Source organism: Cupressus sempervirens, chromosome 6, assembly GCF_028749045.1.
Source record: "Cupressus sempervirens isolate cs-2001-9-10 chromosome 6, ASM2874904v1, whole genome shotgun sequence".
Taxonomy (NCBI): Eukaryota; Viridiplantae; Streptophyta; class Pinopsida; order Cupressales; family Cupressaceae; genus Cupressus; species Cupressus sempervirens.
The window spans coordinates 438996281-439008208 of NC_143123.1; the positions used below are offsets into that span (position 1 = coordinate 438996281).

Here is an 11928-nt window from a genome sequence, read left to right on the forward strand (position 1 = left end):
ATTGTTTTTGTTCCTACTAAAGTTTCTGTTATAATTCTGGCCATAATTGTTATTGTAGGGACCGACATTGTTCCTTTGAAAGTTGTTATTCTGTCCTTGCAATAACCTTAGACGAGTTAATTCATTGTTCATTTGAGACATAGTCTTTTTCATTTGACCAAATTCAGAAACAAAACCATTGTTTGCTTCAGCAAGCACTGCTACCTTTTTCTCAAAGAAGGTAGCTTTCAAAGGTTCAAACCTTGGATATGTTAGAGCAGAATTTTGCAGTGTGTGCCTGTTGCAATGGAACTAGATTCATAGGTATGAACTGACTAGGCATCATGGGTACTCCAACAATGTGTGTCGGCATCACTGTAATAGCTGGCATTGGAAGCATTGATCATCCTCCGTTAGGACTAGCTTGCTTAGTGAAGGTAATTGCCTTTGTGAAGCCTTTATCCAATGTGTCGATATTTGCTGCAGGAAGTCTTCTTAGGAAAATTGCAGTAAGATGGTCAGTAGCATTCAGATAAATTTGAATAGTGGCTTCAACTGGTATAGTGTATGGCATCTCTAGCTTGTGATATGCCATATGAAAGTGATGGTTGAAGTGAGAAACTGTCTTAGCTAGATCCCTTTTGATTGATATGAATTGTTGATGTATTATAGCTGGGTTGATGAATGTTTTGAATTGTTTCAAGAACAATTTTTTGAATGTGTCCCAATCTCCAATGCATCCAGGTAGAAAATTAATGTACCAATTAAAGGTAATTTCCCCCAAAGAGTAGGGGACTAAATGAAGAACCAAATCCTTGTTAGCAATTTGCTTGCGGTTGCAAATTTCTTTGAATACCTTGATGTGATCCTTGGTAGTTTGTGTCTCACCATAGATGAATTTGGGGAAAATTTAGAGAGGTTATGAAGTGCACCTCTTAAGTTTATTGGTGAGTCTACGATGTTTGTGAAAAAGGCTATCGGAGGATTTGGTAGACCTAAAGGTGGTTGTTGAGGTGTAGCTATTAGAATATATGGTGGTCCACTATGGGGTTGATGTGGAGGTGAAGTTGAAGAAGATGATGAAAGTTCGAATGGAAGTGGTTGAATTTGGGGTATTCCCTTCTCACTACGTGGTTTTTGGAAGTGGGTAAGCTCAAGAAAATCATGTGCACTTGGCATAGATCTTAACACTCATATAAATAGGGATTCTAGATCAAAACCCTCCAGTTTGCATCAATTCTGGAAAAAGCACACCTCTGCAAAAGTACACTTTCTTACCTCTCTAAATTTTGTGCACCATAGAGTTTTTTGCTCCTACGGACCTACGAAGTTGCGAATCTACGGACCTGTGAAGCTGTGGATCTATGGAGCTATGGACTAGCAAAATTGTGCACTTGAATTTCTCAAAAACTCAAATTTTTTTTTGAACTTGTGTGAAGCGCAAATTTTTGCAAAAAATTCAAAATTTCAAAACTTCAAAATTTTTTCCACTTTTCTCCAAGATCTAAGAGTAGGCCCTCCTTCTAGTGCCACTTCTATTGGGCTGTCATTTTGTACGATGCCGAATGACAGAAATTCTTGCGAACTCCTCTCTTGAAAAGCTAATTTTGTGAATTGACTCCAAGGTTTCGGGTGATCTTGCAACCTACTAGAACCCACTCAGTTGAAGATAAATGTGAATGTTCATGTGGAGGCCTTTGTTGGTTCATTTTTATTTTAGATAGAATGAAGAATCTACATGTTGTTTCAAAATAACACTAAAAAAGAACTATGTTTTTGTATTTTTATGAATGCAATCTAACCATGCAACTGGGGTTAATAAAGCAGATAACAAGAAATTAAAAGAAAATAACATGAAATTCAAAACAAATAACATGAAATTTAAATCCTAATGAACATAAGCTATAGAAAATAACACATCTATGAATTAAGCTTTCGAAGAGATCTGTAGGTAACCAATGAAAGTAGGAGCAACGCTTCCTCAATTCCACTAATGCAATTGCCAATAAGAAACTTCAATGATCATATGGTATTTCACTCTTCATCAAATTGCAAGGCCATGGAAAGTGCACTCATACAAGATAGAGAGTTATGCAGGCATAATTTGATGATTTCTTCTCAAGCTCATTACATTAGTGGAATTTGTAAATTTTTAGTAAACACCAAAACTAAAAGATCGCACAACCAGAAACAATGCAATAAACCTTTGGCTCAATCACAATTCCATGAATAAAATTCACAAAAAAATGACACGTTTAGGCAAGAATGACTACACTCCAAATGCTAGCACCAAAAGCATAATTTTATTGCATAATAACGACAACCCTTGTTACATATTACAATGGGGTATTTATAAGAAATTGTCTCCTCAATTTGTGTTGAGAGTGAGAGATATTATTCATGCAATAAAATGCTTTTAAATAATAAAACAAACTAATTATATACAAACTAACAATTAATCTAGTGCTTAGTAGGACTCCATCGATATTTTAATCATTAATTGGATACATGAGCCTGTACATGTCAAAAAATAAAGAAATTATGAGAGAAGAAAGAGGAGGAAGCCTTCAGTCAAAGTAGGAGTGTCTGGAGGTGCCAAAATTGGAAGCTAGTCCTTCACTAGGCATGTGTTAAAGTTAAACTACTATCAGAATGCATTTCTGATGCATGAAAAGCACTATTTTTGGAACAAGCAGTTATCTATCGGTGCACCTCTAAATTGCAGAGTTGCAGAGCTGTGTACCTGTGGACCTCAACAAGGTCAAAATTAAAAATTTTTACTGAGTGTCAAAATTGAAATTCTAGCATGTGGGCTTTGTTCTTCTTCATCCCAAAGCTATGTTTGGATGTTTGCCCTTGAATTTCTCTATCATATTAGAAATTTTAGCCACATATAGTAGATCTAAAACCTCATATTTATCTTTGACCTTTTATCTATAATTGTCTACCTCAATTCGAGTGTCAACAAAATCCCCGAGTTTAGTATCCAATTCTAATAGGTCTTCTTCTATCTTGAAGGCTTGCTAGATATCTTCATCACTAGATGCTTCCTCCAAAGTATTTTTAAAATTCTCTACTACTACATGAACCAGCAATAACTTCTCTTGTTCCTCATCTTCAAAAATATCTAGGCATGCATTGGTGTAGTATCTCTCTACTTCCAAAATTTTCTCTTGGGCTTGGTCCTTGAGCTGATAAATCTCCTCATGTAACATTTCCATTACTTTATTGCTATTCACTATCTTTTCTATCCAATCATCAATCATATCTAATTCTTCTCCGGTATATACATCAATCAAAACCCAGTACCTTTGCCACTTTATGGCTTGCAGAGTTTGTAAATCCTTACTCCAGACCTATACTTCATCCATAATACTGAAGTCCTACTTCAAAATTACTATGATCTTATTCACATTCTCCTGCATAGCATGTAGTAACTTCAAATTTCCCATAATTATCAAAGCACCTTTCTCCTCAAGACTTTCTCGCCACTCTTGATCGGCCTTCAAAAATGGGTTGAGTTGCACACCTCCCCCTTCTCTAAGTATGGTATTTAGAGTCTCCTTGGGGTGCTTAGGATCCAGAGGACCAACTACTTTAGCTAGATATCCCTTTAGGATCTCAACCTACCTTCAAAGTGTTTGGAGTTTGGCCTCATCCTATTCCATGTTCTTGAGGACCTCTTTGACTCCCACGGTCATCATTAATCAAGTTGAATCCCATGTAGGCCTCCCCAACATACCATGCTTCAATTCATAATTCTCAAGACCAAGGCTTTCCACATCTGTGTCTTTAGGAGGGACAATCACCTGTACAAATAATTCTTGGTTCCATGTGCTGGTGACAAATGCAAACGATGTTGCCTCGTGTGATGAAGACTTAGGTTTATTCAAAATATTTGTAATGTCACAAATGTCTTCCTTTAAAGCATGGAATTGAGGCTTAGTACTCCTCATTATTTCCTTTTGGATCAATCTAAGGATGTGTTCTATTAAGGACCTAGCTCTTGATGACGAAGTGGTATGTTCTACAACTTCCTTCCCTTTGTCACTCTTGCTTGAAGTTGTCTCCTATTGGAAGGGCTCTTCTTCTATAGCCTCAGTCTCAGTAGACCCTGCAGTTTGAACCTCAATGTCTTGGGAAGGTGGTTGAGAATATTCCATTACTTGTCCTTCTTTTGACACTTCATCGGTCACCATTTGTTCCAGTCCCTCTTCTTGTGATGGTTCCTTCTAAACATGTTCTTCTTCCAAACTCTGAGGTGGAGGAGTAACTGAGCCTCTATCTACTACCATAATTTGTGGTGGGGGAGTAAGATTAGGACCTTATGAATTTTGTAGCATCTGTGTCCAGTCTTCTAATTGAGGTTCACCTATAGGGGTTTCCCTGATCTTATCCCCAATCAACTCTATACCCATGGGCATAAAATCAAAATTTGACATTGTAAAAATGTCATTGCCCTCATTACTTTGCTCATCTACCCACTGTTGTACTTCATCTTTCAAAAAAGAGACTTCTAAGGATTCTTCTTGGGTGGATGGCGAGGTACCCATGGAACTCTTTCTCCTTTGTAGCTTAGTGGCTCTTGCTAGCCAAGTTCTTCCCTATAGGGGCACTTGTTCCTCTTCCTCTTCTATTTCTTCTTCTTCCTCCTCTTCATCCCCTTCTAGAATGGTTTTGAGAATAGATGGTGAAGGTACCAATCTTTTGTTGATCCTTTGCCTCTTTTTTATCTAGATCTTAATCCTCGTTTTTTGTTTCTTGGAGGTGGAAGGAGAAGTTGGTTCTTCTTGTGCAAGAGGAATGGAGACTTGTGGAATGTATCCCCTCTTTTGGTTGGCTGGGCACAATGGGAGGCAATTGAGATTCATCCTAGAGTTGAGTAGCTCCAGTACCTTAGGACCCTTGTGCACTCTCTTCTTGCTGTTGGGGAGGTGCCTATTTTTCAGCCTATTCTGTTTGAACCCTTTAAGGGGAGGTCCTCTTCCTTTTGTTCTTTCCATTCCTCTCTAGAGGGTGATATTATCTAATTGGGAAATCAAGCTGGTATACTATCTCTGGTCTGATAGGAGATTGGTCCACAAAGGTAGGAATTGTTACTTTCTTCCCTCTACCTCTTTCTAGGCAAGCATGTGCATGAAAGATCACTGTATCAAGTGGAAAAGGTTTCTTGATCCAATCCTTCATCATTCTAATGACATGCCTCACCCAATGATTAATATCGTTGGCCTCTGGTGCAGAGCACAAAGCTTGGTATTGGAGGAATGGATAAAACTCCATCTTGTCTTCATTCTTCATCTTGTCAAGGGCCATGATGGTTACAATGATAGTTTCAGTTGATTGTGCTTCATTTTGGTTGTTCTTGGTATTACTTGTTATGGTTCCACATGGCCTAACTTGGCATGTAATAGCATGTAATGGAAATACTCATTGGTTTTAAATGGGAGATCCTTCCTCATACCTCTTTGGATGTAATTAGAGGTTTCATGAAGTTTTATGAAAGGTTTGAATAAGTATGAGCCCATTTGTGTAGGCACTTCATCCTATTTGGTGACCCTATAAACCAAGGATGTAAGTAGCCTATAGGGTATATATGTTTTAGGTGTTTAGGAGGGTGTGATATGGCCTAAATAGCCATGATGCTCAATAATATCAAGTTTAGAATGTGTTTTGAAGTCTTCAAATGAAAAGTTGCTCATATCGGCAGTTTTGCAAAAAGTTGCTGACAACTTTTGCAAAAAACTGTGCAACTTTTGCAAATTAGTTGCATTCGACCTCTAACTGCCTTGGAGGTCGATTTTTAGGTGTCATTAGGCTATAAATACATTGATCCTCTTCCCAAAAGAACAGAGGAACTTCATTGTACGGATTTTTCATTGAATGAATAAAGAACTCCCTATTTTTCTGTTTAATTCGCTGCTTTCAGAGGTTGCACGTGTGGTACGGATGTGAGACTAGAAGTTTAATGGTGGATTTGCAGAGTTTCATGTCCCACTAACTCATTTCATTTTATTTGGAGTGATTTGAAGGAGTTTGGACAAAGTTAGAGCAAATTGGGTGAAACCAATCCCAAACCCTCCTTAAAATCAGGGTTTTGTGCAAATGAGCCATTAGAGTGCACCTAATTGGCCTTAGGGGTACAAAACCCAATAATCTGAGAGAAGAAAATGTACCATTTGTTGATTCTAGGAGTAGGAGTAGTTTCTATGGTGGGAGTCCAAGTTTCAATGATGCCCTAGTTCAAGTTAGGCATAGAATTTGAACTAGGAATTCAGATTTGGAAGTAGAATTGTGAAGTTTGGTTGATTGGAGTGCAACCAAGGGTTGAATTGGAAGTCTTAGACCTTCCCTAACACCATCCAAGTCAGTATCTTATTCTATGTACCCATTTCCTTGCACTTTCTTAACAAACCAAGCCTAATTAGGCCTATTAGGTCTGCGTGTTTTGCATAGGTTGGGATATGCTGGAGTGGAGTGAGATTTTAAGATTTGGAGGTCTTTAAGGGTATCTAAAACTCTAGTTTATTTGCCAAGTCGCTTGGGGAAATAAAAAGATATTGTTGAATTTCAGGTTTTGCTGACCTACTAGGATTCATTAGGTAGGTATTGGTTGGGTGTATTACAGAAGTGTGGGAATCTGAAAAGTTGTTGATTCAGAGTACATTGGGATATGTGAAGGTGTGTTGATCATCAGATCAAGTGGTTGAGAGGCCTAAGGCATAGATCCTTGTTTTGGCCTAGTTGAGGGATACTATTCCTAAAGACAAATTGGGAGCAGACTTTGCTTACCTGTTCCTTGCATTGAGAAGGTTGTCAAACCTTGTGAGAAGGTTATTTTCCAAGAGTGGAAGGTCCTTTAAGGATTCCCTAAGGCTAGAAGCAAGTTTGGCTTGTTTGAAGGGTCTAAGTGCAATCTAGACCAAGAGTACACTTCCGGTGTGTAACTCTGCATCAAGGTGGTATCAGAGCAGGCGAAGACCTGTTTTCATCATGTCTGAAGGAGAAGATGGACCAGAGAGGGTTCTCCCTCTGAGGGTCACAAATGCAGAACTAGCCAAGATAGTACAAGAACAAATGGCTGAAAGTAGGGCCTTTAGAGAAGAGAACAGAGCAGTCAAGAGAGAGTTGGAGAGACTCAAGGGCAAGTTGAAGAGAGGAGAAAACTATGAATCAGAAAATGAAGAGGTGGAGCAAGATGACAATGCAGCAGTAGTACCACCTGATCAAAGGCCTCTCTTGCAAGCACTAGAAAGGATGGGAGTCAAGGGTGGAGAGATCCCTACATTTCAAGGAAAACTCAATCCTGATGAATGCATTGATTGGCTTGAAGCCATGGACAATCACTTTGAATGTGACCACATTCCACCAAGCCAAAAAGTGAAGATTGCCAAGACTAAGTTGAAGGGTGCAGCACTAAGCTGGTGGAATTTTGTTCAGAATGAGAGGGCTGAGGATGGCAAGGAGCCCATAACTACTTGGAAAAGAATGAGAGCAGAGATCAAGAGGCAGTTTGTGCCCGAGGATTATGAAATCCTTGTGAACCAAAGGTTGCATAACCTTAAACAAAGGGATCTTGATGTGAGCACATACACACAAGAGTTCCATAACTTGACATTGAGAGCCAAGGTCAATGAGACAAATAAACAAAAACTAGCCAGATATGTAAGTGGCTTGAAGTATTCTATTCAAGATGAATTGACATTGGTGAATTTGGAGTCTGTACACCAGTGTTTTAATCTTGCATTGAAGATTGAAGAGAAGCATAAGAGGAGAGGTGATTCAAACACCAACAGAAGAGGAGGTAGCGATAATTTCAGAGGAAGAGGGGGCAAATTTCAAGGCAGAGGCTCTGGTTTCAGAGATGAAAATCAGAATCAGAATATTGATACCAGTCAAAGAGGATCTTTTAGAGGTAGAGGCAATAATGGCAATAGAGGAAGGAATGGCAACAGGAGCAGAGGAGGCCAGGTCTTCACTGGCAGGTGTTTTATTTGCAATCAGACAGGGCATCAATCCTTTAGATGTCCCCAAAAAGGAGGAGACAGCAGCAGACCCGGAGATAGGAGAATTAATCTATTGCAAGAAGAAGAAGAGGATGGGAAAAGCATCTCATCCTATCACACCACAACCTCCAGACTTTCTGATCCTGAAACTGGAGAGTGCCTCATGATGCAAAGGACACTTTTGAAGGTACCACAACCTACAGAACCACCTCAGAGAAAAACATTGTTCAGGACACATTGCAAGGTGAAAGGAAAGGTATGTAAGTTAATTGTGGATTCAGGATCAACTGAAAATATAGCATCTAAAGAAATGGTGGATAAATTAAAGTTGCCTAGGATACCACACCCATACCCTTATAAAGCTTCTTGGTTAACAAAAGACAAACAAACATTGGTAAATGAACAAGTTTGGGTGGAGTTCACATTAGGAGAGTATTCTGATAAAGTTTTGTGTGATGTCACTGAGATGGATGCATGTCACCTCTTATTAGGGAGGCCATGGCAGTTTGATGTAAAATCAAGGCATGATGGAGAAACCAACATTTATACAATAACTAAGGGAGGTGTTAAGTATACAATGAGGCCATTGCCTGATGATAGCAAACCAGACCATATAGTTAGTAGTGTGGCTTTAGTAGGGGAGAAGGAATTCCTCAAAACTATAAAAGAAAAGGACACACCCTGCTTTGCAATAGTGGTAAGACCAAAACAAGAATCAAGGAACCTAGTCAAGCCTAGAGCAGATTTGAAAAAAGATGATGTAGGACCCAAGGAGGTTAGGGATTTGCTAAACAAGTATCATGGGATTGTGGCAGGGAGTGTACCATCTACTTTACCACCAGAGAGAGAGGTGAGTCATTGTATAGACCTCATACCAGGGGCCACTTTACCAAATAAGGCTGCATACAAGTTGACTCCAGAACAGAATGAGGAGATAGCAAAACAAATAGAAGAGTTGCTGTCTAAGGGTCTGATTAGGAAGAGTGTGAGTCCATGTGCAGTACCTGCAGTACTTGCACCTAAAAAGGAAGGAACATGGAGGCTATGTACGGACTCAAGGGCTATAAACAAGATAACCATCCGGTATAGGTTTCCCATGCCAAGAATGGAAGATTTGTTGGATTGTTTAGGAGGGGCTAAAATTTACTCCAAGGTAGACTTAAAAAGTGGATACCATCAGATAAGGATCAGAAAAGGGGATGAGTGGAAAACAGCATTTAAAACAACTGAGGGTCTTTATGAGTGGCTTGTGATGCCATTTGGGCTATCAAATGCCCCAAGTACCTTCATGAGATTGATGAATGAGGTACTTAAGCCTTTCCTTAACAAGTTTGTTGTGGTATACCTAGATGACATACTAGTGTTTAGCAAGGATGAAGAGGAACACTTCAAACATCTAGATTTGGTCCTAAAAAGATTACATGAGGAAGATCTCAAGATCAATTTGGAAAAGTGTATATTTGTGAAGGATGAACTGATATTTCTTGGTTTCGTTATTTCTAAGGACTCTTTGAAAATGGATCCATCCAAAGTAGAAGCTATAATAAATTGGCCATCTCCTACCACTGCTAGTGAGGTTAAAAGTTTCCATGGTTTATGTAATTTTTATAGAAAATTCATAAGGAATTTTAGTGGGATATCTGCTCCAATGGTGGATACCATTAAGGGGGGCAAGAAATGTCATTTTGTATGGACTAATGCTACAGAAGAATCTTTCCAAATGCTGAAGCAGAAGATAACACAAGAACCAGTCCTAAAGTTCCCTGATTTCAACAAAGTATTTGTCATAGAATGTGATGCAAGAACTAAAGCTATTGGTGGTGTATTGAGTCAAGAGGGCAGACCAATAGCCTTCTTTAGTGAGAAGTTAAATGAAGCAAAGCAGAAATATTCAGTATATGATCTAGAGTTGTATGCTATGGTCCAATCCTTAAAAAGATGGAGGCATTATTTACTTCCCAAGGAGTTTATTGTTTTTACTGATAATCAGGCTTTGAGCTTTCTTAACAGGCAGGAAAAATTGAATCAAAGGCACATGAAGTGGATGGAGTTCATCCAAGCATATACTTTCTCAATCAAGCACAAGAAAGGGATCACAAACAAAGTTGCTGATGCCCTAAGCAGAAGAAACCTCCTAGTTCAATCAATTGAACTTGAAACCGTTGGCATAGAAGGTATGAAGGAACTATACAGCCAAGATGAGGATTTCAAAGAGATTTATAAAGTTTGCCAAAGAATGGAAGGCAGGTATCACACAGAGTTCTCTGATTTTTTAATTCAAGATGGTTTATTGTTTAAGGGGGGACAATTATGTGTTCCTAGGGGATCATATAGAGAGAATATAATCAAAGAAAAACATAGTGGGGGCATGTCTGGTCATTTTGGATTAGACAAAACACTTGAGCAAGTTAGGAGATTCTACCATTGGCCAAAAATGCAGACCGATGTAAGAAAGTTTGTGGAATCTTGTATAATTTGTCAAAAGGCTAAAGGGCACTCATCAAATGCAGGGCTTTATACTCCTCTACCTATCCCTGACAAACCATGGGATTCAATAAGCATGGATTTTGTATTAGGATTACCAAAAACTAAGGCAGGAAATGATAGTATGTTTGTGGTTGTTGACAGATTTTCCAAAATGTCTCACTTTATCCCTTGCAAAACTACACATGATGCTTCAAACATTGCAAGTCTATTCTTCAAAGAAGTGGTAAGACTCCATGGTTTACCAAGGTCTATTGTTTCAGACAGAGACTCCAAGTTCCTAGGACATTTTTGGAGGACTCTTTGGAAAAGACTTGGAACAAACCTTAATTTTTCTTCTGCCTATCACCCTCAATCAGATGGGCAGACTGAGGTAACAAATAGGTCACTAGGGAACCTACTAAGATGCTTGGCACAACAATATGGTGGATCATGGGATAACATATTACCACAAGCTGAATATGCATACAATGATTCAGTAAACAGAAGTACTGGTTTGACACCATTCCAAATTGTTTATGGTGAACACCCAAGGGGAGTACTAGAGTTAAGGGATGTCAGTCAGATGGAGAGGAGAAGTGCCCAAGCTCAAGACTTTGCACAAGTGATGAAGGAGGTACAACACCAAGTGAAAGACAGACTGTTTAAATCTGCAGACAAGTACAGAGAACATGCCAACAAGAAAAGAAGGGATTTGCAGTTCAAGGTTGGAGACCTTGTCATGGTCCATTTGAAGAAGGAGAGGATGCCAAAGGGACAGCATACCAAGTTGATGGCAAAGAAAATTGGTCCATTTAAGATCCTAAAAAAATGTGGGAACAATGCATACAAAATTGAATTGCCACCGGATGTTGGATTGTAACCCAATCTTTAATATCTCTGATTTGTTTGCTTTCAAAGAACCTACTGATATTGTGGATGCAGGTATAGGTCTGGAAGAGCAGGTTACTGATGTTGCATTGCCAAAGACACATAAACTCCAAATTGAGTGCATATTGGACAAGAGAGTTTCTATGAAGACACGAAGAGGCACATACTATACCTACCTGGTCAAATGGGCTGGGTTACCTGAGGAGGATGCAACATGGATGACTCAAGCAGAGATAGAGAAAGCAGGCTATCAATTTAACACCATTCCCAACTCAAGGGACTTGAGTTCTTTTGGAGAGGGGTAGTATGGTGCAGAGCACAAAGCTTGGTATTGGAGGAATGGATAAAACTCCATCTTGTCTTCATTCTTCATCTTGTCAAGGGCCATGATGGTTACAATGATAGTTTCAGTTGATTGTGCTTCATTTTGGTTGTTCTTGGTATTACTTGTTATGGTTCCACATGGCCTAACTTGGCATTTAATAGCATGTAATGGAAATACTCATTGGTTTTACATGGGAGATCCTTCCTCATACCTCTTTGGATGTAATTAGAGGTTTCATGAAGTTTTATGAAAGGTTTGAATAAGTAT

The 11928-nt window shown here is 39.0% G+C and overlaps 1 protein-coding gene across 1 annotated transcript; it reads left to right on the forward strand.

The window, feature by feature from the left end:
* The first annotated feature begins 6969 nt into the window (after positions 1-6969).
* LOC149552938 (uncharacterized) lies at positions 6970-11641 on the forward strand. The gene is made up of 3 exons (XM_089790262.1): positions 6970-9028; positions 9332-11254; positions 11391-11641. Exons 1-3 carry the CDS (start codon positions 6970-6972, stop codon positions 11639-11641), a joined length of 4233 nt encoding a protein of 1410 aa, XP_089646388.1.
* The last annotated feature ends 287 nt before the right edge of the window (positions 11642-11928 follow it).